At 36.2% G+C, this 25,826-nt stretch overlaps 2 protein-coding genes across 4 annotated transcripts; both read right to left on the bottom strand.

The window, feature by feature from the left end:
- Positions 1-260: 260 nt before the first annotated feature.
- LOC122607394 lies at positions 261-5,031 on the bottom strand. 3 transcript variants are annotated; one of them, XM_043780360.1, is made up of 9 exons: positions 4,822-5,031; positions 3,039-3,732; positions 2,798-2,938; positions 2,265-2,702; positions 1,512-2,192; positions 1,240-1,431; positions 695-1,155; positions 420-521; positions 261-341 (listed from the first exon to the last, which is right to left on the bottom strand). In XM_043780360.1, exons 4-7 carry the CDS (start codon positions 2,367-2,369, stop codon positions 862-864), a joined length of 1,272 nt encoding a protein of 423 aa, XP_043636295.1. In that variant the 5' UTR covers positions 2,370-2,702; positions 2,798-2,938; positions 3,039-3,732; positions 4,822-5,031; the 3' UTR covers positions 261-341; positions 420-521; positions 695-861. The 3 variants fall into 3 exon arrangements, with proteins under 3 accessions (XP_043636295.1, XP_043636293.1, XP_043636294.1); XM_043780358.1 differs by having other exon boundaries at positions 703-1,155; XM_043780359.1 differs by having other exon boundaries at positions 261-336; positions 703-1,155.
- Positions 5,032-5,946: 915 nt separating this feature from the next.
- Positions 5,947-6,357, bottom strand: LOC122609330. Its single transcript, XM_043782379.1, has one exon. The coding sequence runs from the start codon at positions 6,355-6,357 to the stop codon at positions 5,947-5,949; it is 411 nt and encodes a 136-aa protein (XP_043638314.1).
- Positions 6,358-25,826: the final 19,469 nt, after the last annotated feature.

Here is a 25,826-nt window from a genome sequence, read left to right as displayed (position 1 = left end):
ATGCAAACCTTGTATTAAGTTGAAGTTACTTTGTTATCGTTTGGTCATGTATGCTTTCTGTTATGTTTAGTTTAAATGGATCTTTATTTTTAACAAAACTTAGTATGCAAACTTGGTCTCTTTCATCAATTCATCCATAATTGAAACTGTACAGAGCTTAGACAAAAAAAAAATGGGTAAACATTGCAAGTAATGAGTTTATAGCAAGCACATTGAAACTCTAAAACTAATACATATTCATGTAACATCTACGCTTTCACCGCTTTCACCATTCTGAAAGTCTCTAACTTCATCATACACCATCATCTATGTGCAGCCACTATAGTAGATTAAGACCTGTCCTGGACAAGCAAAAAAACCGTCAAAAACACTTATGAGTATAAACCTGTTGGAAACCACCAAAAAACTGCTCAAATTACCTAGCCTATCTAACAGTGCTGCAACCACCAGAAGCTGCTCAAAAAATCAGCCTACTTGCTGTCCGAAACCACCAAAAAACTTCTCAAAAAACAGCCTATATACTGCCAAAAGAACATGCCAAAACTAGGTCAACAAATCAGCCTACTTGCTGTCCAAAACCACCAAAAAAGTGCTCGTAAACTGCCTATATGCTACCAAAAAAAAAGAGGGCAAAACTAGCTAAATCAGGCCCTGTAAATAGATTAAAACAGGCTGTGTAAACAGAAAACCTCACCAATGTACCTTATAGATGATGTCTTCCGTGTTGCTCTATTGGTCTTCTTCTAGGACACGCCTTGCATATATCTCTCGAGCCATATAATGTCGGTAAAACAGTCCAAATGCTTCTTTATCTAAATATCCCGGAAGATTAAAATCCATGTCTTTCGCGACCCTTTCCATCTACATACATACAGATACACCACAATCTCCTCTTGTTATTTTTGCTTGTTGTGGCGCTGTCTCAATTTTATGGATTGTAAACTTAAACTCTTTGGGCTTCTTGTTTCCAGATCTTTTCCAATATGAAAGATTATCTAAGAACTTAGGGAGAAGATTTGTCCATCTAGTACATAAATTCTCCAATACACCATTAGATATGTACTTAAACATGCTATCATATGCCACCGCCTCCAATGACGGGAGTCGAAGCTCAACAAGAAACCAGTGATTATGTGAGCAGATGGGGATATACACCTGCCATATTAAATGTATGATAACCTTATACAAAAATAATATGTAGAAAATGAAAAAGATACCTATATATCAATAAACACTAACCTTGTCAATTTCCCACCATTTAGGATGAATCCCATTTTCTCCATTATCATATTGATATGAGCTACGTGACAGCATCTCCAATTCAACTTTACTAAAAGATGAAGGCATGATAGTCGATCGCCTCTCTTCCACTTCCCCATAATTCCCACGTTTCCGCATAATCACCAGTTTTTTCATCCATGCATCAACATGCTATTTTATATATAAGAAACATATTAGTTGATATAACAAACTAAAACAAACAATTAATATAATTAGAAATTAATTCTTACCCAATCCTCAAGATAGCCATTGCTTTTGACCCCTAATAAAATACCCCACCAAGACCGCTCAAGAAGCAAATATGTTTTTTTGATTCGGCATAGATCCACATAGCACCCCTGGCCCCGCTCATGAAGGTAAAAATCAACTGCAGTCGTAGCCCAAGCGGAATTATCCTTAACTGTGGCTGGGAGTTTGCACTTGGGAGGAATGGTACTGGGAGGTAACTTATATGAAAGCCACATTAGGTCCAACATAGGTTTCACCATGGGTGGTTTATCAATAAGACTCTTGAGTTTTTTCTTCTTCTGGTGTTGCAGAGGCATGCTAACAGGAGCTTGTGCATGAGTAGCCTCACCCTCCTCAACGATAGGAGGAGACGGATTAGGTTTATTCTCAGGTTGTTTATCAACAAGACATTTGCTACTTTTTTTCTTCTGAGGTTGTTTATCAACAAGAGATTTGCTTCTTGTTTTCTTCTGAGGTACAAGTTTGCTAATAACCGGTGTATGAATAGCCTGAACAATAAGAGAAGGCGGATTAGGCTGATATGGTCTTGGACCAGGAGCCGTGTAAGGAGACTTGTAGGCAGTTCCAAGATGTCTGACACGTGAACCTCGTCTTACACCTAGTGCAGATGGCTGGTCAGGCTCAGAATAATAGTTATCATCATGCAAAATATCATCGGGCCTCTACAAATAAATAAATTAAGATAAGTAGATGTCAAAAGAAACATTATGTTGAAACTAATTAAACAATCTTACCTCGGCGTGTAAAACTCGCACCTCTTCTTGCAAGGATGCAACTTTTTCTCTTAGCAGGAGCACCTCCTTTTGCAAGGGCGAAACAATATCACGGAGTTCTTTCATTTCATCTCATAGAGTATTTAACTCCTGAACAGTGGCAGAATCATTCTGAAAAGGAGGAGAACAAGGAGATAAATGTATACGCGGCTTTTTTCTTGGAGACGATGGAAAATGGCACTTTTGAGGTGATTGATCTTCACGAAAATGAGAACTGTCCCGATAAGGTGATTTCTCGCAGTGTCGTTGTGGGGAGTCATCTAAAGCACAATCTCCATTTTGAACTACCTCTAAATCTTCATCATCCATCCCATCGAAAAAACGTCGGTTGGCTTGCCACCAATCGGTGGCAGCCTCGGCCTCGGTGGGTGTCAATGTTTGCAACGGGATATTTGCATCCTATTAATACAAACAAGATAAACTAACTAACTTTTTTTTAAATAAAATTTGTCAATTACATATAAAATGAAAGTATATAAATATTTGTCACTTACACCAATGATCGTCCCGTGGGTTACTAACTCAGTCCAATTCAATAGTTTCTTCCTCCTCCAAGTAATAGCCCTTGGAATGTCTACGGATGATATCTTCACAGTAAAAGAACGCATACTAGGAAATGCCTCAAGTATCCATATCTAAAATATGATATGTATACATAATTATTTTTTCAAAAAGATGTGTTTTATATAATGCATACATAACTCTAAATTACTATAAAAATGCTATATTTCATACCTTAAACGCCCAAACAAATCCTGACAAAGTGTATTTGACTCCATTTTGATGCACATGCGGACGCTTGACGATAGCCGTGGATAATTGTTTCCGAGTAACTTCCCATATATATGAGCCCCATGGAAACAAGTTCCATGCATCTAGATTCTCCGCCAACAATAACAAATCCTTAGAAATAGGCTAAGAGTCTTGTCTTCCAAGAAAACCAACATCAACAGCATACAAAAGGCATAGCCGGACAACATCAATGTCATTCATCTTTTTAAAATCAAGTTTGTCGAATGATCTTTTCAAATCAATGACTTTCACTTTTTTAACATCTCCTAAGTTAGTAAAAACTTTCTCAGGCCATAATGCTTTGGGGGTATGTTTGGTGTAAAAACTAAATGTGTCATGTCGTCCAAATCGTAGACCTGTGACGAGACAAAACTCTTCACGGCCAAAACGAGTATATGCCGGAGGAAAATGAAACCACATAAGGGTGCCATGCCAATTCCTTGGGTGGTACATCATCTATCATGCCTTGCAAAATTAAATGACACAACAAAGGATCTCCATTTAGGTGTTGCACTTGCAACCATGGTCCGAAACACGTAGTGTCAAACAACTTTTTCTGGGTAGGCGTAAGTTTCTCTTTGATGTTTTTGAATACCCTTAAATTATTCTTCATAGTTACGGTTGCCGAAAAATATTCCTACAAAATATAAGTATTAGGAATTGTGAGACATATGGAAAGGCGTTACTTACTCAAATTGAGGTATACACTATTCCTTGGAGTTGATCTGATGTGCATATATGAATTAATCCTAACAAACTTTTAACCTTGTGCAAATATATGTTAACTGAAAAAGACTTGATTTTCAGCAAAGTTGAATTTCACGTTTTTGCGTTTGCTTTGACCTATTCATGATTCATTCATTTGTATTTCACTTGTTATGTTATGTCATACTAGATTACTACTTTGTACTGGACTATTGTCATTGTCTATTCTCCTTTTTGTAATCCATATATTCTAAACCTACATGATGCATAACGACATACACATACACATGACTACAACAGTAAAATATTAAACTAAACTTGTAATTCATCTCTGTACAAACTACTAAGTTATCCTTTTGATGAGAATGTTCATAGGTTGATCTGCAAAATGCAGGTCCGCTACATGCTAACATCAACGTTGCATACAATTAAAATTTGCAAACTGGTACCTCCTATCTAAGTGAGTACCCGAGTACAGACGGTGCCATCATTTTGATACAAAATGCAGGTCCATGCTAATTAATTAGTAAATTACGTATATGACGGTTATATTTGCTAAAAAAAAGGAAAAAAGAAAGAACGTGTAGTCGTTTATATCTTAAATTTGTATGCTAATTAAGGCTAAATAAAAGGAATATATCTATATAAAAGGAAGTTGGAATCAAGCGTAGACTTAAATTTGTAACATCATAGAAGGTTACGGGTTTTGTCGGTTTAAACATGGACCAGACCGAGTATTATCATACTTGCTTGATTTCATAGGACCGTGGACCGAATCGAGTAATATCATACTTTGCCATTGTTAAGACAATTTAAGTTCATAAATAATAAACCAATATTGTATGTCATTCAACTTGACCTTGTGTACCTTATCTTAATCTATAGACCATACGATCCATGGTAAAACATCAGATGATACACAATTGATATAGATACCATTATGTACATCAAATAACAAGAAACAACCAATTATACATAAAAGAAAACATCTAAACTGAAAATAAAAGATAAGAGAACAAACCCTAGGTTCTTGATTATCCATAACGGTGGAGAGAAGGGGGGCGTGGTGGTGGAAGCACATATAATACAGAGACATAGAGAGGGAGTAGTGGCTGGTGATGGTTTGCCACGACCTACCGCCGTAGGATGAAGGGTGGGTGGTGAATGGAGGAGTGGGTGTCGCCTGGTACAATTTGGGGGGAACAAAATAAGATTTAGGTTAGAAAAGGGGTGAATGTCGGGTTTGGATAAGGGTCGGTCAATATTGGGTTTGGATATTGCGATACATATAATCTTTACGTGATTGTTATAATCTTTACGCGATTATTATAATCTCTACGCGATTATATATTCTTTATGCGATTTAAGATAATCGCATAGCGACTTAGTATAATCGTATTGTGATTATATAGTATCTCGTTGCGATTATAATGATCTTGTTGCGATTTTAAGAATCTCATTGCGATCTTCTGAATCTCATTGCGATTCTTGAAATTTATTGCGATTCTTATGGGTATTTTGTAAAAATTCAAAATTTTTTGGGTAAATTGATATTTTTTTGTAAGAAATTGGGTATTGAGGTTATTTTCTCATACTAAAAAGTCATATTGAATATTAAATATTAAATATCATCACATTTTTTTAACTTTTCCATTGACATTAGTATAGTTATCCTTATGATATAAAATATCATCACCCACACCTTCATCTTCTTCCATAAACTCATCAAAGTGGTTAACACAACATCATATCTATCTCTGTCTACAATGATAATATACAAGCTCTTCATTTTTCTCTTTCGTAAACCCCTTTTAATATTTAAAAGGCTTTCCACACCATGATAAAAAATTCATTCAAGGTTTGTATTATCCTCTTTATGTTTATACAAACACCGATACAAATTGAAGAACAGATTTTACTTAAATACATATATGTATACACCATATTTCGTATCACTCGTATATGATGTATATTGTGTCACGGGTTTACCGGGTCAAACCGACAAATTACGGTTCTGACCCGAACCGGCCAGAGAACCGAGAATCATCAATATCATGAACCGTGAACCGGCCCGTTTGGGTGTCGGGCGGGTCGGGCATGGGCGGGTTAGTGGCGGGTCACGGGTCTCTGGTCCAAATTCTCATCCCTACGCTAATCTATTCTGAAACTTTGGGATAATTGGACCCCAAATAGCGACACCCCCACTCCTAGCACCAATTGGAACCCCAAGGTATTTAAATGGAAGTATTTCAACTTTACAACCGATTTTGTTAGCCAAACACTCGGCCTCATCTGATTTAACCCCGACACCAATAATTGAGGATTTATCAAAATTGATCTTAAGACCCGAAATACAATAAAGGAACCTTAAGGCATTAGAAATATTGTCCAAGTTAATTTGAGACCAATCTCCCACAATCATCACATCATTCGCATAAAAAAGGTAGGGCATAATAATATTATTAATTTTAGCGCCATAGAAAAGAGATTTACGAATCAGATTGTCTATAGCAAGATGAAGTTCCTCCATGGCGATGATGAACAAGAACAGTGCCATTGGATCACCGTGGCGAAGTCCTCGTTATATAGGAAACTCATCAGTCGGGCTGCCATTAACTAAAATTGAAAATCTGGTAGAAGAAAGGCAAGTTTTAGTTAATATATGATCACGTAAAATGAACGTATGTCCGGAAATGATTTAAGCCTACGGGGTCACACAAAATGACACGGTAACTCTATATTATTAATTAATATATTAAAGTAGTATATTAATTAGTTTGATCACTAAATGATTAATTTAAATAAGTTAAAGGGTTAATTGTATTTAAATTAATTAGAAGAAGGTTTAATTGTGAAATAAGTTAATTAGGGTTGGACTCTAATTAGACTTAAGGGGGGCCGGTTTTGAAGGCTCAATTAGAGGCTTTAATTTGACTTGATCACCAAGTAATTATGCCCTAATATCTCCTTATAAATAGAGGCTTAAATCTAAGGGTTTAAGCATTCTATTCACACATTAATTCTCTCCTCTCCTTCCCATCTCTTGGCTTCGGTCGAAACTCCCCAAGACAAGGGTTTTCGGGTTTTGGTTGGTTCGACTTTAAGGGGTAGTAACAAAGGATTGTTCGGTTCGTGATCAAGGTACTAGCATACGATATAAGAGGTGTCTAGTGTGCGATCGTAGAACGATTTACTTAAAATCCTTTAAAGTTCTTCACTTTATTCATCTACATTAGAAGGTAATCCTTAATCCTATTTCAAGGTTAATTAATTGATTACATGGTTTTATTTGCTTCCGTTGCATACTCGTGTTTAAAGATAATTGGTTATATATTCCAACAGTGGTATCACGAGCCACCCATGTGATTTTTAATTACCTAAAAATCAAAACTTGAAGGAGGGTTAGGGTTTCATATTTTTCGAGAACTTTATATAATTATCTTGGTTATTTTATTAATCTACCAATATATATATTACAAAGTCCTAAATTCTTTTATGGAGAAGCAAGGACCGTTAGATGAGTTCAAAAATTTAATGACAACCCTTAGATCAAAATAATGACACTATTACCAAATTTATTATTAAATATAGACAACATTAGTCCTTCTACTTTAGATAATTAACCATTATGTATTTAATTTAATATATATAAATGCCTTATTATATATCTTAGGCAATGTATTAGTTGATATATTTGTTTGTCCTACCATCTTTGACTCATGAGTATTATTTGCCAAGGACCATTAAAAATCTATTTTTATAACAAAATTAGTCTTTTTAATTTACATAAAATAACGAAGTTGGACATATACATATAAAAAATAACTAAGTTCAACATATACATATTAAAATTATATAAAGTTGGAATAATAACTAAGTTTAACATATAATGTATGTATTTGTATATATCAGTCCCCTCAAAGTTAACATTAATATTCTATTTTAAATAAACAAATATTGTCATAAACATTCAGCTAAAGACATCAAAGTTAGACTAACTTAAAGGAGCATAAACTCACCCGACTTACAACTAAAGACTTAAATATTTTTTACACTTTTTGTTATTAACAAAATCTAATCAATTACACTAGGACTCAACATGTATATCCTGATAAACAACTTTGATACATAAAAACTTTTGAATGATAATATCATCATATTTCAACATGTCTTAACTATAACTACTAATTATGCTATAATGAAAACTTAATACTCGTACGTTTAGCTCGCGTATTACGAAGAAAAATAATTGCATTATTATGTTACAATAAATATAACATAATATACATAGATTGGTACTGGAGGAGACTTAAGAACTTAAGGTTTTGGGTTCAAATTTAGGTATGTACAAAATGCTCTTTGGGAGGAAGACATGAGTTTTCTTGGCATAAATTGGGTTTCCTTTGAAATTGGAGTTGATTATATAAAGAGATAATGCCGTTGAGCTATGTCGTTCAAAACATTTAAAATGAGATACTACCAGTTGCAAAAGTGATGATAATACAGTTTGAAAATAGTTTTTATAGTGTATGTATTTATATGTAACATATAGATAACACTCGGTAATTACACTCTTAAAATAAGAACGGTGAGAACACTTAAAAACTACATTTTGATGCATTAAAGTCCATAAAACTGACATAGTACATAACTAATTATCATTATTTAAGTGTTTAACAACACATTGATCCGTCAAAATCGAAAAAATCACGTTGAGGGAACTATTCTTATTTGATTGTCCCCCTATAACATATATATATATATATTTCCAAAAACGAGTTAATAGTTAATAATTAGCATTCGAGACACCACAGTGACATTCAATTGGGCATTATGCGAACCCCGATCGATTTTTCCAAGATCTAAGACCTTACCCCCTAATAATCCACTCCTATAAATGTAGGAAATGTAATTCGAACCTTGATCGATTTCTACAAAATCTAAGACCTTACCAATGGCCCAACAACATATATGCTTGTTATAATTTTGTATTAATCACGATATAAAATTAAATATAGATAAAAAAAAATGTTTATCTAATGTATTAATGAAATTCTCAAAAAACATATCATCCCATGTATTTATCTAATATAAAACAATATGACATTCACAACAAAGTTTTACATTATAATGTCTAAGGTGGATAGATTTACCCCATCTATCCCAAATAAATGTTCATAGTAAATGTGACATGTAACTGTAGAAATATTGTTTTTTTTTTAAAATATTTAAAATAAATTTATGTGAAAAAAAGTATTATGGGTATTATTGTTAAAAGAAATGAGATTACAGTAATATAGTTAATTTTACATGTTAACTTCTAATTATTAATTATGTTATTACAAATATTTAATATATTTATCTCGCGTATTACGCGGAAAAATAATCTAGTTAATTGATATAATTGTAATAAAATAATAAAATAAAAAATATAAATTTTTTTTATGTAAAATTCCGAAATCTGGATAAATAAATAAATTTTTTTTTTCGAAACCCTAATTGCAAGTTTTAATTTATTGCATGATTAATGTGTTAATTGCATTCGTTTATAGATTACCTTTATTTTAATTGTTAAATAGAAGTAATAATCATGAATTTTTACATGCAATTAATTCATGATTATCACTTAGTTATAATGATAAAATTACTTGATCACTAAGTCTATTTAGGTGGATAATTAAAATAATTAATTGTTTGACAATGTGATAACTATTTGTTAATGTTGCTGCTTGACACCAGTTCACTAAAACGACCATATCTTTTAATCTGTGAAGATTTAGAAGTCGTCCTTTGAACTGTAGAAACTAGACTCATAGGGCTACAACTTTGTAGTTCTAAGCTAAGCCCAGTTCGGCCATCTTCTAGAGCTAAATAGGTCGTGAAGCTGCTGGAATTTTCCAATCAGCACCTTATGTGTTTATGTGATAAATTTGTTATTAAATTTTGGCTTACGCAATCAAGTTTACTTGATGTATGTGTTCCTTTTCCTTGAGAAAAGAGGAGTCAATCTTTAAACCATAGTGGCCTAACCTAGGATGGATACCTAACTGTTACGTGGTTAGTAAGTTTAGTTTTGCCCTCTATGAAAATTGTGTGCAAAATTGTTTTTGGAAAATTAAACTTGACTAAATTATATTGAAATAATGATTTTGTTTATAAAATTGGTGCCCTAAAATTAAAAAAATACACCGGCTCACCCATTTGAAAGAACTCTAAGAGAGTATAAGTCGGAGTGCGCTAGCCTACTAAAAGGGCGAGTTTTTAATTGCGTCCATCGCAAACCTTTGCCCTTGCGCTTCTTTGTGAGTTCAAATGGAGCTACCGAGCTCTTTTGTATTTGAAGACAATAAAAATGAGTTTTATAAACATATTATGTTTAGAATATATGCATGAATCTTCAAACATAACTTTTTGATCACACATCAAATTGATTGACCCAATAAACTTAAGTCATTTGTCATCCAACTTGTAAAGGACACATGTGGCTGTTATTTTACTCACTGGTACACAGTGGTGAAATGGCAGTTGCATGGCAAAACCCACTCACTGGTACACAGTGGTGGACAAATTTGCGCATTCTTGGTTGGATGACTTAAAGCGAGTTAAGCGGTAAGACCTTGACCCGTGGCAAAAGATGGGACAAAACATAACTACAAATCACTTGATGAATCAAGTGTCATTTGTAAGTCCCATTCTTACTAGGAATTGCACATGTAATGCGATTACTGCTCGTCACTTACCTTTTGAGTGAAATCATTTCTAGCAGATCAACTGATGAAATGAGTGTATGTCAATTGGATCCTAGCCTTAATGAAATTAATTGTTTATTTTATAAACACCGGGTAATTAATTTCTTAAGGATTTATTATCAAAAATACCGATGCTAGAAAGGGAAAACTTTCTAAAACCAATTTCAATGGCTGTTTTGTCAATAGAGAATTGTTCTAAAAGTTGAAAAGAAAACCGGTGTCATTAAAACTCAAATATAGCTATTCCTGATGTGAGTGTCACTGCTTTGCAGTTGGAAGCATAAAATACTCAGTACAATAGACATATTGAGGTTGCTTATTTGATGCTAGAAGCATGGCTTCCGAGCTTCAAAAAGCAATTCGGATTGCAAAATCCGTGTGATATGATCAAATAACTCAAGTCTATGTACGGAAAACAAGTTGGAGTTGAATTACTTGAGTTAATTAAGTCACTCCATAACTTGAACACGAGTATGGGAAACCGGTAAGTGCTCATGTACTCAAGATGAAGAGTCACTTTGAGCATTATGGAAAGGTTAAAACTATGCGTAGCTTCTGCCGATTGTTATATGCATAAGAGACAATTGCAAATTTGCATAGCATAGTTGGACTTCATATCAAGTTGATTGAGTATGAGAAAACCTTCCAATAAATCTGAGATACCCCAAGTTCTTATGATCAAGGGGAGAATGGTTTAGAAAGCAAAACAACCGTAAAGCTAAAGGCAAGAACTTTGGTGAGAGAAAACAAAGTGTTTAGTCTCAAAACCTTAAAAGACCCTTTAGAATAAGGAGTATACGGCTAAAGACCAGTCTTATCATCACTGTGCTAAAGAGAGACACTGGAAAAGGAATTGTCCTAAGTATCTAGCTGAGTTGAACAAGAAAAAGAAGCAAGTTGGTCTAACCAATTCTTCAAATATATTCTTAACTGAATTATAAGTGTTGATGAGATTCAAATGATAATTCAATAGCAAAAGAGACAAGTTAATTTGGACTCTATCTATCTTTGACATTGTCATCTTGTTTAATTTTGTCAAGAAACGCATTAAATATCTTCAATGTGAAGAAATCTTACAAATCAAATGATGAATCATTTGATAAATGCGTGGTTTTGGCAAGAAACGCATTAAAAGTCTTCAATGTGAAAAAATCTTACAAATCAAATGATGAATCATTTGATAAATACGTGTCTTTTGAATTGACGTTAGCAAGAAAGCATTGAAAGACTTCAACGTAAAGGGATCTTACAATCAAATGATGAATCATTTGAAAAATGCATGTCTTGTGTTTTCGGCAAGATGACAAGAATACCTTTTCCGCAAAAAATCGGAGAAGGCTAAAGAACTACTTCGACTAATACATTTGGATGTATGTAGCCGATTTAGACATGAGTCAGGGAAAGGTGCTAGCTACTTTATCATTTTTATGAATGATTTCAGTCGTTATGGTTATGTTTACTTGCTTAAACATAAACATGAAGTGTTTGAAACATTCAAAGAATTTAAAAATGAAGTAGAAAATCAACTTGGGAAAAACCATCAAGATTCTTCGTTCGGATCGAGGTGGTGAATACTTAAGCCAAGAGTTTAAGGATTATTTGTGGAATTGTCCAACAGCTTACTCCTCCATACACTCCTCAACATAATGCAGTGTCTGAAAGGAGAAATCGAACCTTGCTAGACAAGGTTAGATTAAATGATGAACCTTAAGACTTTCCCCCTTTTTTTTTGGGATAATGCTCTAGAGATTGCTGCATGCATTCTCAACATGGTTCCATCCAAGAAGGTTGACAAGACACCATATGAATTATGGCCTGGAAATGTTCCAAATCTGGCTTACTTAAGAGTCTGGGATGTGAGGCACTCGTGAAGCGGGATACGCCTGACAAATTAGAACCCAGAACTACTAAGTGCATCTTTGTAGGATACCCTAAGGAAACGATGGGCTACGACTTCTATGATCCCATCAAAAACACTGTTCGTGTTGCTCGATATGCTGAATTCTTTGAAAAGAAATTAGCTCAAGTGAATAGTGGGAGGGTTGTAAAACTTGATGAGACTCGAGAGGAAGATGTGTCACCTTCTGAAGCTCCTAGAAATCATCAACTTGGGGGGGAAATGTTCAAAGTGATGAACCTCAAGTCGATGATAATGAAGCGATTCCACTTCGTAGGTCCGAAAGGACAAGACGTCCTACTGACAGATTATGTCTGATGGTAGAAGAAAACGTTTTAGGAGATCTCGATGAGCCTCCGAATTTCAAAGTTGCATTATTAGATCCGGAATATGACAAATGGCTTGAAGCTACGAAGGTGGAAATGAAATCTACGAAAGACAATCAAGTCTGGAGCTTGGTTGATCTTCCACAAAATGCTCAAACTGTTAGGTATAAGTGGATCTTCAAGAAGAAGACGAACATGGATAGAAATGTACACACCTATAAAAGCTCGTCTCGTGGCGAAAGGTTATACTCAGTGTTTTGGTGTTGATTATGATGAGACCTTTTCTCCAGTTGCGGACATTAGAGCTATGAGGATTCTCTTAGCCATAGTTGCGTACTATGACTTTGAGATATGGCAAATGGATGTTAAGACTGCCTTCTTAAATGGTTACTTGAATGAAGAAGTCTATATAGATCAACCTGAAGGTTTTATCGATCCAAAACATCCCAACAAAGTGTTGATGTACGTTGATGTGACAACAACAACTTAGATTTGATATGTCGTTTAGATTGAGACATTATGTTAATTTATGTCGTATCTATATATGTAATTGATAGATTATGGACTTTATGTTTTGGTAATGATCGATTACATGTTTTGGTGTTATATATATGTGTGTTATGTATGATGTTTGTTGTGTGATATACAAGTACAAACATAATATATGTTAGGATTCCTTAAGATGAAATACTTGGAATATAACTAAGTCTTGTATCTAACGAAGATAAGGTATATCTTCGTTAGAGGCAAACGAAGATAAACTTCGTTTGGTACAAACGAAGATTAACTTCGTTACATGGGCTGGGCAGCTAAGTTCGTAAGAACAAAGCCCAGCAAGCCCAGTTCGACTCTAAATATATATACGAATGAATACTCTAAAACAGACAGACGTTCGACATACAAGTATACCAGACACCTAAGTTCGTTCTATATCTTATAGAAACGAAGATAGCATAATACGGCTGATTATTTACTTGATAATTAGCGATATACCAGTTTACTAATCAAACTAGTTATCTCGTGAGGATTCCGCACTCACGACATAATCATAGACGATCTCGAGAGCGATCTATAGCTATCGAGGGACTCACAAGTGGTATCAGAGCCAATCGATTTCTTATCGAAGGTTCGAGATCGTTTTGTTTGATTCTTTTCTCTGAAAATCAACCTCCCGATACCCTTATTGTCGCTAACTTCGTTTTCTCAAACGAATTTAGCAAACGAACTTAACCTCATTTTCGTTTTGAGTTCTTCCAACGTTTTTAGCTTTATTTTCGTTAAGTTCCTTCAAACGAATTTCAAGTTATCTTCGTTTACTCTCACCTTACGGATTAAGCCTTATCTTCGTTTCTTTCCTTCAAACGAAGATAATTCTATCTTCGTTTCCTTCCTGCAAACGAAGTTAATCCTATCTTCGTTTCTCTCATTCAAACGAATTTAAGATCTATCTTCGTTCAGTGCAGAAATTTACGAAATGGCTTCCTCGTCAACCAACACTGCTGTTGCTCAATACCTGAATTCTCTTGTCTATCATGATCATCTCGTTGGACGTACTAATTCTCCACCGAAGTTAGTTTCATTGGCTGATTTCTGGGCTTGGAGAGGTCGATTTGAAGATTATATTCAACGAGAAGATTTGAATATGTGGATTATGATCACTGAAGGATATGAATGGCCAACTCTTACTGTAAACGGTGTTACAACTAATTACAAGGTAGGAGAGTTAAAAGGTGAAGAAAAATCCTTGTATGCTGTTGAAGTTAAGGCTCTTTCTACACTTAGGATGTGCATTCCTCAAGAATTAGTGCACCTGTTTCCTAAACAGGAGTACAAGACTTCAAAGCAATTGTTCGATGCTATTGAAGCTCACTGTGAAGGTGATCAATTATTGAAGCAAAATCGAGTTAAGATGCTTAAGAAACAATTTGATTGCTTTAATGCTACCAAGAACGAACTAGTTGAGGATCTTATCTTGAGATTTCAACATCTTCTTGCTGAGTTAGCCTATTTTGATCTTAAGTATACTCCTACTGAGATAGTTGATAAATTCTTGGATGGTCTGCCGAAAGCTTATAAAGAATTTCGTCATGGATTGCAAGAAAGAGCTGATTATGCATCTCCTCGTATAGATGGTGTTATATCCACATTAAGAAACAGAGAAATGAAGGATAAGGCAAAGGATCTCCAAGACAACTTCACACAAGATCCATCTCTTTATCATGCCACTATGAAGAATCCTACAGCTGATATTAATGCATTCTTTTCTGGGGTTGGTTCTTCTGGCACGAAAGAGGGTTCTAATTGTGTTTTGGATGGAGATGATTCTGTAGGTTTCATGGCTTCTGATGCTAGTTTCAAGGCTCAAAAGACAAATGAGAATGCCAAGCCAGGAAATATGTCGTTTGGTAACATTTCATCTACTTCTGCTGGTTACAAGTCTATGCCTATGGATATGAAATCTGCTGAACGAAGAATGAATGTTTTTGCCGCAATGTGTGCTGCACATGAAGCTTTTGTTGCTGGGAGGATCACGGATCCAACACTCATTGATGAAGATTATGACCAAATAGATCCAGATGATGTTCAAGAAATGGATCTGAAATGGAATTTGGCGATGATCACCAGGAGAGTGCAACGGTTTATGCAACGAACAGGTCGACAGCTTATTGGGGGTACTCAGGGCTTTGACAAGTCAAAGGTTAAGTTCTATAATTGCGATGGCTTTGGACATTTTGCCAAAGAATGTCAACGACCAAAGAGAGATGTCAACATTACCCCTACTCGTCAAGATAGAGGTGGTAATCGTCCTTTTAATCCGAATGCTGGTAGAGCTCTCTTGTTGACTGATGATACTACTGGAAATAGCAATGACAAGGCTATTGTAGCTGCTCAACCTGATGGTTCTTATGTCTGGATACTTCCACAAGATGAGACTAATAATGCTTATTTGGCCGAAATAGTTGATGATATGGCTCAAATAGCAGATTCTGTTGAGGATTTCTTGGACACCTCAGTTTACCATAGTGATGAGCATCTGTATGAAAATGCTCAAAGCTCGAACTTGGAATCTTCTACTCAGGTATATGACACTGATTCTGAGTCGGATGAAGAGGTTGAGGTTGCTGATACGAAAGATTCTAGAGAGGTGAACGCTGCTGAGAACAAAGACGATTCTGCTACTGAAAAGGCTGAAAAGACGATTGAAGAGCAGATGAAAGAGTATGAAATTCCAGAAGGCATGAGTATGGATGACTTTGTCGCGTATATGGCAGACTGCAAAGAAGCAGATCAACAGGTATCTTACTCTCTTCGTACTATTGTTCATGTTTGCAAAATTGTTAATCGAATGTTTGATGAAATTGAACAAAAGAATGAACTAATTAAGCATTTAGAATCTGTTGTTAATGCTGCTCATGAAGAAAGAGATAAATTGATTAAAAAAGATTTAACTGTCACTGATAGAGAAAAATTTTTAAAGAATAGGATTAAATCTTTAGAGTCTGACATTAATGCTATGAAAGACAAAGTTAAACATGCTGTGGCTGTAGAAAGAGTAGGTGGTGAAGCTTATGCATTATTAGCTAAGAAGTGTTCTACTATTGAGAAAGAACTGGCTGATGCTAGAATAGAAATAGTGGACTTACAAGCTAAGGTTGATTCAGCTAGACATGATGAGCTTTTGATGCATATGCAAAAATTTGGGGACTCTCCATCTAAGAGTTCTGACTCTGCTAAGGTTTCTTACAATAGCATGCCTCCTCCTTTCAACAATAATTATACTCCTGTAGAACCTAATATCCCGAAGTCCTACTTCAACCTAGTGTTGATGTTGGTAAATCTCAAGACTCGTCTCCTAAGCCTACTTTGACTGAGGAGACAGCAGCATCTAAAGGAGTTTCTTCTCAACCTACCAAGGAAGAGAAATTGAAAGGTGTCGTCCTAGATTCGTCCACTTCTTATGGTCAAACAGACAGTATTACTCACTTTACACTTCGTAAGAGTAGTAGGGTCTACACTGAGTTAGAATTTCCGTTATCATCAATTGACCCTAAGAGGATTGATAAAGTCTGGGATGTTGATATTAAGGATATGAAGAGATTAAGTCAATTGCGTCAAACTCCTTTACCTAAGCAGTCTAGGGATAGTCAATCTGAAGATGAATTAGTTGTTAATGTCGAAGCAACTAAGGCTTTGAAGCATATCTTAATGCCTGCTCGCAAGAAGTCCCCAAGTAAGTCCAGGATATCACCGACCAAACGAGACCATAAGGATCCTAGTAAAACAAGTAAATCACAGGACTCTAGTGAACCTGTAAGTACCAATAATAAGGTAGATACAAAGAAAAAAACTAAGGTCCTCTCTTGTTTTGCTTGTCATGAAAAGGTCATGTTTACAGTGTATGTCCTAATCGACCTCGGAGATTGGGTTCTCCTTCAAAGGTTTCCACCTCGGAAGGAAAAAGGGGGTTGGGTAATGATAAACAGGTTTATAAGACTAAAGAAGTTCAATCTTCCACAAAACCGTTTACTATACCTCAACGACGTGAATCTCCACCAAAAGGTTCTTCTCCTATGGGACAAAGATTCACTACCCTCAGTGGGAGTTCGAGTCAGTCACAAACATCTCCAAGTCGTAATTCAATTTATAACCGACTTCACTCGAGTGTTAGACCCTCTTTTGGCCTTCATTCCCCAAGACCTTCTCCAACGAACGGTCAGACGTCTTCTCCAGTGAGAAGACAAGTTGAGAATCAAGTCTCACCCACGGCTTCTAGCAATGGATATTGGACTGAACTGATTCTCAAGGATGAGAAGGGACGACCCAAACCTATGAAGGTTTGGGTCCCCAATGATAACTAATATTTCTCATTTTATGTGCAGGGAGTTCCTAGGAAACCTATTCATTTGTGGTACCTTGACAGTGGATGCTCCAGGCACATGACAGGGGACAAGAAGCTCTTGTCCAATTATACTGGTATAAATGGGTCATATGTTAGTTTTGCTGGTTCCAAGGGCGGCAACATCACCGGTCAAGGAGATGTCGTCAATGGACAACTAACTCTAGAAAGAGTTAACTATGTGGAACAACTTACTCACAATCTAATGAGTGTCTCACAGATCTGTGATAAGGGCAACAATGTTCATTTCACAGAAAAGGAGGCATACATCTTGAAGCCGGGTTTTGTTATTCCAGAAGAATGGATTATGCTCAAAGCTCCTAGGAAGAGAGACATCTATGGTTTAATTTTAGGTGTTGATAATCCAAAGGAGCCCCTTTGTTTGTTGAGCAAGGCAAATGAGTCTGAATCTCTCCTATGGCATCGTAGAATGGGACATATCAACTTTCGGAAGATGAATGAACTTATCAGTCTTGGGTTAGTTGATGGTGTGCCTGTTAAGAAGTTTGGGATGGAAGATAAGTGTGTACCGTGTTTGAAAGGAAGCAACATAAGAATCCGCATAAATCCAAAGTACTCAACTCTATTTCCAAACCATTCGAATTACTTCATATGGATCTCTTTGGTTCTGTGAACAAACGAAGCATTGGAGGGATGTCTTACTGTTTAGTGATCACTGATGATTACTCGAGGTACTCATAAGTATTTTTTCTGAAGACCAAGGATGAGACTGCCGAACGATTTATGGATTTTGTCAAGCAAGTTGAAAATGTCCATGGAGTCAAAGTTAAGAGAATCAGGAGTGACAATGGTACTGAATTCAAGAATAATACTATTACTGTATTTTGCTTGACCAAAGGAATTCAACATCAGTACAGTGCACCATATGAGCCACAACAGAATGGAGTGGCTGAACGGAAGAATAGGACGTTAATTGAGACAGCCAGGACGATGCTTGCTGATTCAGGGCTTCCTATTACTTTCTGGGGAGAGGCAGTGAACACAGCTTGTCACATTCTGAATCGGGTTTTGACAGTTAAATGGTTTAAGAAGACTAGTTATGAACTATTGCACAACAAAAAGCCCAATTTACAGAATGTTGAGCCTTTCGGTGTTCCGTGCACTTTTCTTAAAACTCTTCCTCAAGGGAAATTTGAACCTAAATCTGAGGAGCGTTTCTTTTTGGGCTATGTTCCAAGTACACCGATTAGGCGAGTGTACAATCAGAAGACTGGCAAAGTAGATCTTGGTACAAATGTCGTAATTGTCAGTCACAAACCTGCTGTACACCTTGGTCCTGCTAATCATTTTGATTATGATGGTGTCTTCACTTCTTTTCGTGGTCCTGTTTCTTTTGCAGGTGTTCCAACAGTGGAGGATGTCGTTACTCTTCATGATCCTCTGGATGGTGGACCGGTTTCTGGTTCTTCTTCTGGTTCCTCACCAATAGTTGAGCCTACCTCTGAATCTGGAGAATCTAGTGGGACAAGAGTAGCAGATTCAACCTTAGAGCCTGCTCCTATAGTTCCTACTGATCCTTTGCATGTACCTCTACCTGATTCTCCTTTCTATGATACTGATGACACGGAAGGTGAAATTCAGGAGGAGCCTAACACTCCAGATTACAAAACTCCAGAGCAACATGTGCAGACGAATTTGGGAGATGATCTTTCTGTCGATAAGGTTCCTCAAACCAGAGTCCACAAGGATCATCCAGTCAAGCAAATCATTGGTGATGCTTCTGCCTCTGTTCGCACGAGGAATCAATCTAAGCAACCATCGTGTATGTTTGCTGAAGTTAAGGATACTGGGGCAATTACTTGGTACTTGTATTACTGCTTTATCTCTCAGGTTGAGCCTAAGAATGTTGGAATAACTCTTAAGGAACCATCATGGGTTGAGGCGATGCAAGAAGAATTGGCTCAGTTTCGAAAGCTTGAGGTATGGAAGTTAGTTGACTTACCTCCGGGTGAATCTCCTTTAACAACGCGTTGGGTTTTTCATTGTAAACGCGATGACAGAGGTGTAGTCACTCGAAATAAGGCTCGATTGGTGGTTAGAGGATTTGAGCAACAAGAAGGTTTTGATTACGATGAGACATTTGCACCTGTAGCTAGACTTGAAGCTATTCGATTATTTCTGGCATATGCTAGTTATAAGGGTATTAAGGTGTATCAGCTTGATGTAAAGAGTGCCTTCTTGTATGGTGATATTAAAGAAGAAGTGTATGTCGAACAACCTGCCGGGTTTGAGGATCCAGACTTTCCTAATAAAGTATATCGTCTCGATAAAGCTTTATATGGTTTACATCAGGCTCCTCGATCGTGGTATGAAAAATTGTCAACACATTTGAAGGAAAGTGGTTTTACCAGAGGTTCTATAGACAGCACGTTGTTTATTAAATGGAAAGGGAAGGACTACTTGCTTGTACAGGTCTATGTCAATGACATCATTTTTGGTTCATCTGCTGACATAATGTGCAAGGAATTTGAACAGAGCATGAAGGCTCAGTTTGAGATGAGTGCTATGGGAGAATTAACCTTCTTCCTTGGCCTACAGGTGGATCAACTGAAAGATGGTTTCTTTATACATCAGACCAAGTATGTTAAAGATTTGCTTACTAGGTTTCGCATGTCTGATGCTAAGGATGCTGTTACTCCCATTAAGACTAATCATGGGTTGTGTCCTGATAAGCCTAATGATCCATCTGTCGATGCCACTCAATATCGAGCTATCATTGGATCCTTGATGTATCTGACAGCCTCACGTCCAGATATTACCTTTGCTATTTCTATGTGTGCTAGATATCAGGCTAATCCGAAAGAGTCTCACTTGAAAGCTGCAAAAAGAATCCTTCATTATGTGAAAGCCAAGCCTCGTCTAGGTCTTTGGTATCCCATGTATGGTTCTTTTGACTTTGTAGCTTATACTGATTTGGATTTTGGTGGTGACAACTCGGATAGGAAATCAACGTCAGGTGGATGTCAGCTTTTAGGGGGGAGAATTGTATCGTGGCAGTGCAAAAAGCAGACATCTGTTGCACAGTCATCCTGTGAAGCAGAGTACATTGCTGCTGGATATTGCTGTTCTCAGGTGCTTTGGATATAGCAACAACTGCGCGATTATGGTATGAATATCTCTAATACTCCTATTTGTATTGATAATAAGTCTGCCATAGATATTACCAAGAATCCGAAAAACTTTAAAGTCACCAAGCACATAGATATAAAGCATCATTTCATACGTGACTGTTTTGAGAAAAAGCTCATTCATTTAGAAAAGGTTATTACTGATGATAATCTTGCTGATTTATACACTAAAGCTTTTGATGGACCTCGTCTTGAGTTGTTATTTCAACTCAATGGTATGAAGAATGCCGAGTAGTTTCTCTCAAAGAACTTAAATGTATTTTTCGTGTCTTTGTAGTATAAGTTGTACATAGATAGTGTCATAAAAATACAAAAAGAGTTGTCTTAGTATAAGTTTGTATATATCTAGTGTCAAGAAAAATTCAAAAACATTGAAAAATCGAAAATCCAAAAAAAAAATATGAATAAAGTAAGGTTACTGCGCTAAATGACAAGAAGTGACGATACTTTAGCTTTTAAGCCTGCTTAATCGTAATATAACTGCTTAGTTCAGTGATTACAATTTGGGATATATCGGTAGACACAAAGTACCAAGGTTTCCTTTAATCTGAACTTAAATGATATAATGTTCTTGTGGGAAACATATTCAGATATATGGCTGAGATTGCTTGCTTTTCAGTAATGAATTGATCTAGTCCTTAAATTTTGTGAAAGATCTAGCATTACTATAAGATTTGTTCAATGAATAGGCACGAACCTCTACCAATCATGAACATAAAAGTAATGTGATATTGTTATGCAAATCAATTATATGCAAATTAAGGGGCTAATGTGGTCTTTGAGATTCGGACAAGTATGTCCTCGGGGTATCTTTGTATACCTAGCCTACCTAAAGCTTTCAACTTGGGATAGGTTTTCAGAAAGTTCGCTACATGGATCTCATAGAAAATCACGGGTTCCTTATAAATCATGAAATGCAGAAGCATATATGTGAAATCACAAAGTAATTCAATTCAGTTATCCACAAAGTGTCTCATGATTGGTTAAGGATGTTCTTGAATATATTGACACTTTTTATCTTAGTGCTTGTATCGATTACGAAAGTATATCTGAATGTGGGTTACATAAGTTCGCAAACTATTCAAATGGCATATTAGGCTACTCGGGTTACATGGTGACTGTCCTTGGCCAGGGTATGTCGAAAGTGTCATAACTCAATGGAAACTGGATGTACCGAATGTTTAAGAGGACAAACATACGGTAATTGCTGTTGGTCACGGTTCAGAACTTATAATAAGAGAATTAGTTCTCACCCGCAGGCTTATGTAACATGCTAACTGATCTAATCAGCAGTAATCATGCTTAATGTGAATAATGTATTAAGTCTAGTTAATTAGAATTTAGATTAGTTTATTATTCTGCAATTTTTTCTGTGTTATTTTTTCTTTTTAATTGAGTCAAATAGTATTTTTATAAGTTCTTATTGCACGAGAGATCCTATTCAAATTCTGAGTATAATTTTTTTTTCTGAATTCCTTCATGTGAATTTTTAATGAGGTTGTGTAGACTGTTTACAAAGAAGATTTTCTAATATGGACATTAATTTGTTTAAGTTTAGAAAATGATCTTTTCAAGTGTTATGTGAAATGTCAAAGTTATTGAAATCTCCATTTTCACTTGTCACCAAGTTATTAATCGGGTTTGTTTAAGTTTGTGTGGTGACATTTTAGGGTTTGACAAGAAATGACCTCCCTTGATCTTTTGTTAGATTTTTAGTTATTTCATATTTGTTAACCCTGATTGAGTATGATTGTAACTTGAATTTTCTGCATTATACTGTTTTGTTCTCAATGCATTGATGAGTTCTGTGGTAAGTGTGCAGTGTTCAGGTTAAGAAGATAACGTTGGAATGCTGACTTCTGTTACTGCATTGTTATTTACATGGATGATATCACTACGATAAGATCCTTGGTGTGTAGTGATAATATTTGTGATGCAGATTAGAGCATGTGAAGGATGAATACATGAACTGGTTTTTGGAATAGTTATTTATTTATGATTCATGTATTTAATGAAATAATCAAATTTGATATTAGTTTCTTTTGAATTTCATGCTGTGATTTATGACATACTTTTGGAAACTTACTAAGTTCTTCAGTGACTTTCTGTTGGATAGTTCATTGTTTGTTAGTTTTGTAGACGGCATCTAGTATGGACTTAAGTGTTTCAAGATGGTTTGCCGTCATGCATATCTATGATCAACGGAAGTTCTCGGTGTCATAATCGTCATTGGTAATGAGGTTCATATTTAAATTGATTATTTTCAGGTTTGTTTATGGTTAGTGTTTAACCCATGGTTTTCATTTAAGATTATAATGTTCGGTTATCTACTTACATTATGATTATGAATTTGGTGCTAAGCACGTTTTTTTTAGTACACGGCATGAACAGGTTGCTATCTAACGAGTTTTGCTATGTACAGATTGTGATAAAGGTTGTGTTTGGAAGATTGCTTCGTTAGGTGTTAATTTAGATTTAATTCTTACGAACTTAAGACCTATTTTCGTTTAGTTATGCTTACGAATTTAGCTTCTATCTTCGTTCTGTCTACTTAACGAATTTATTGGTTATCTTCGTTCAGACTTATTTTGCGAAATTAAGAATTAGGGTTTTTCCGATTAGGGTTGTTTCAAATTAGGGTTTTCAAGTTAGGGTTTTTCAATTCTGCCATCCATTTATCATGATTATTTATATTTGTTTCGATATTGTGATTGGTTTTGCAGAAATGGCTCTCGCTCCTCGTCAATTTGTGAAAAAGCACAATCTTGCACTGAACCTAGATCCAGATCAACATAACTGCGAACATTTCATGAAATGTTCAACTACACTGCTCGCTCGCGATTTCTTTTGCTTTTTTGTGATTCGCCGAGACTGATTCAGCTGTATATTGATTCCTTCTGGTCTACTGCTCATGAAGTTATGGTTGATGGCCAAGGTTTTGTACGAGAACTGTTGCAGGCACAACATTTGATTTCAATGCTGAGTCGCTCCGCACTATTTTGCATCTAGGAGCAGAACCAGACGTAGAAGAAGAGGACGATGTTGAAATGATTACGAGTTTGAACTCCTTCTTCGCTGTTTTCAGAGAATGGTATTTGTTGGCCATGTCAAACTTCCTTTTGACAAGAGTGGTTTTCAGGTAAGATGGAGGTATCTGGCGTATGCATTGCTCGTCTGTTTGAGCAATCGCAAGGCTGGCTTTGATCAACTATCTGCACAGATTGCGTCGTAGATGGTTGCTTTGGTATATAATCGCCCTTATCCTTTCTCCCGATATTTTTATCAAGAGTTTGTTGATCAGATTAATGCTAGGGGAGAAAGCGATTTCTTCTGTATCCTCGATTTGTGATGGCTATAGTTAGACATTTTGTCCAGACTTAGAATATGACCAAGGTCCTCGCTACGTTCTTCATTCTTGGCCTTCGCGTCTTTTTGCTGATCTTGAGGCAAATACGAGTAATGTGGCTGGTCTCCATGATCCACCACTTTTTGGTCACCTAATTAATCCAAACTCAATCTCGTCTTGAGAATGATATGTTTGTGGATGCTGCTGATGACGATTCTGATTTGGTTCTCTGCGAGTTCCGGGGATGATGTTGAGAGTTCTGGGATGAGTCTGCTGATTCGGATGTTGAAATGATGATGACGATGTTGCTAGTTCCGACGGTTCTGCTGCTACAACGCGACAGACACAGATGATTTGTTGCTGCTGACGTCGAACTAAGATGATCATGATATTGCGGCTGCTTCTGAAAGCGATCATTCGCATCAGTCGTTGATCAAGCGGTTGTGTTGTTTCACAGAGAACGCAGAAGCAAAGCTTGTTACGCTGTTCCAGCAATTTCAGATTTCGCTAACTCTATTCCTGCTGCTGAGATTGATCCTAATGTTGCAGCTCAGCATGATTCTGAATTGCGAGAGATCTTTGAAGATATGGAAGACCCTGTGAACAGGAAAGTTCGGTTACTCCGGTGAAGAGGCAAGGGAGTATTGATCTTCAATATACCAGAATTAAGCGTCGACGTGTTGTTGAAGCTCTTCTGTAGCAATGCCTGCTCCTCCAAGCCCGACTGCTGCGGTGGCTCCTGTTCTTAGATGTCGTGTTGATCTTTGGAGACCAGGGTTCGCACTTTGGAGTCTGAACTCACTGAGACTCGCGCTGCCTTAACATTTTTGATCAACTAGGTCAAGAATCAAGGGGGAGAAGTTCCTGAAGAGGTCTGCAGATTGTCAGCGGTTTAACCACGACGTCAGAATGACGATGATGATGCTGATAATGCTGCTGAAAGGAATGTTTCTCGCCCAGTTGAAGATAGAGGAAAGGGTGCAGCGATCGAGGGGGAGACAGGAGGTAATACTTCTCAGCAAGGTGCTTCTGGTTCTGGTGCTGGTCCTTCTGGTGCTCCTCGTGTTCAGGTTTCTAATTTTGTCTATGATAAAGATTGTTAGATAGATGTATAATGATTGTGTGTAATAAGTTATGACTTTTATGTAATGAAATGTAATTATCTTATTTTAATACAGTACATTCATCTTTATTATAATTATCATATTTCATCTTTATTACTTATTATCATGATTATCATATTTCATCTTTATTATATTATCATGATTATTCTTTTATTCTGGTGTTCATTTTGTGTAAATTTAAATAATGATCCAGATTACAGATTTATTCTTTGATGGTGATGAGCTCGAGGAGGCGAATTTGTCCCTGAACCAAATCTAGATATATCAAGAAGCCTTATGGGTTTGACGAAGTATGGGACTCAATTCCTGAAGATCCGTTGATTGATGAGAATAGAGTGCTAGATCAGCAGATCAGATGTTTAGAGACAAATGCTTCAGTCCCATTCAGTAGCCTAACTCAAGTTTCTACATTTTGTTGTGTATGCTAAGAATGGTGATGTGTCGATTCCATCTGAATATGAGATTAATTTGACAAGACCAATTTCAATTCCAATGATTTTCCAGTTTCTCTAGAGATGATGATTCATTACATATTGTT

This window comes from Erigeron canadensis, chromosome 7, assembly GCF_010389155.1.
Source record: "Erigeron canadensis isolate Cc75 chromosome 7, C_canadensis_v1, whole genome shotgun sequence".
Lineage (NCBI taxonomy): Eukaryota > Viridiplantae > Streptophyta > Magnoliopsida > Asterales > Asteraceae > Erigeron > Erigeron canadensis.
The sequence above is the reverse complement of the archived record's forward strand: the minus strand, read 5'-3'. Positions and strand labels throughout refer to the sequence as shown.

What these genes read in the sequence shown, in the direction of transcription:
- LOC122607394 (XM_043780360.1), bottom strand. Translation starts at nt 2,369, where the DNA reads ATGAAAGAACTCCGTGATATTGTTTCGCCCTTGCAAAAGGAGGTGCTC. An exon ending in ATGGCTATCTTGAGGATTGG is followed by an intron (nt 1,432 to 1,511) that starts GTAAGAATTAAT and finishes TATATAAAATAG; the next exon opens with CATGTTGATGCATGGATGAA. An exon ending in AATGGTGGGAAATTGACAAG is followed by an intron (nt 1,156 to 1,239) that starts GTTAGTGTTTAT and finishes TTAATATGGCAG; the next exon opens with GTGTATATCCCCATCTGCTC.
- LOC122609330 (XM_043782379.1), bottom strand. Translation starts at nt 6,357, where the DNA reads ATGGCACTGTTCTTGTTCATCATCGCCATGGAGGAACTTCATCTTGCT.